The following is a 667-nucleotide window of genomic DNA, read 5'->3' as shown; positions in this document are numbered from 1 at the left end:
GAATAGCAGCAAGATGAAAAGGGCCCAATATAGAACCTATCTTCTTAAACTCATCATACTCAGCACGAAAGAAAGAGCTGTCTCCACAATAAAAAAAAGAATGAAACGGTCCCCTCACTGCGTAACCACCCCACAAAGAGGTGTTGTGGTCTGTCTTTGTTGGGCTGCGCCCGCTCCAGTGCACATTGCCGACGAATGTTATTTTAAATATATCTGCTGCTGGGGATGGTGGTGGTGGGGGTGGTGCTGCTGCTGCTGCTGCTGCGGGTGGTGGTGGTGGTGGTGGGGATGGGTCAGGTTGGTCGGGGGGGGTTAGGTTTAGTATGCTGGGAGTTGTTTTGTATACAGTTGGATCGTTATCTGTTGCTGTTGCTGCTGTTGCTGCTGTTGCTGCTGTTGTTGCTGCTGTTGATGGGGGGTGGTTGGGTGTTGTTGCTGCTTCTTGTTGCTGCTGCAGGTAGTAGTTGGTATAGGCGTAGTTGCTGTTGTTGTTGTTTGTGTTGCTGCTGCTGCTGCTGTTTTTGTCGCTGGAAGCAGCAGCAGCAGCAGCAGCAGCAGCAGCAGCAGCAGAAGATGAGGAAGGCCATATAGCACCGCGGAAGAGACGCCGTTGGGGGGAAGAGATTGAGCTTTTTATATTGTTGCTGCTGCTGCTGCTGCTGCTAGC

The 667-nt window shown here is 51.6% G+C and overlaps 1 protein-coding gene across 1 annotated transcript in view; it reads right to left on the bottom strand.

Moving 5' to 3' along the window:
* Positions 1 to 356: 356 nt before the first annotated feature.
* EMH_0064740 (uncharacterized protein) overlaps positions 357 to 667 on the bottom strand; it is a gene marked incomplete at both ends in the record, with an annotated part of 4,170 nt that continues 3,859 nt past the window's right edge. The window contains one exon of the mRNA XM_013498296.1: positions 357 to 527. Within this exon, the coding sequence (XP_013353750.1) occupies positions 357 to 527 (171 nt within the window). The remainder of the gene's footprint in view (positions 528 to 667) is intronic.

Source organism: Eimeria mitis, genomic scaffold (genome assembly GCF_000499745.2).
Source record: "Eimeria mitis Houghton genomic scaffold, Emh_scaff3314, whole genome shotgun sequence".
Classification (NCBI taxonomy): domain Eukaryota; phylum Apicomplexa; class Conoidasida; order Eucoccidiorida; family Eimeriidae; genus Eimeria; species Eimeria mitis.
This window is presented reverse-complemented; position numbering and strand designations above follow the sequence as displayed.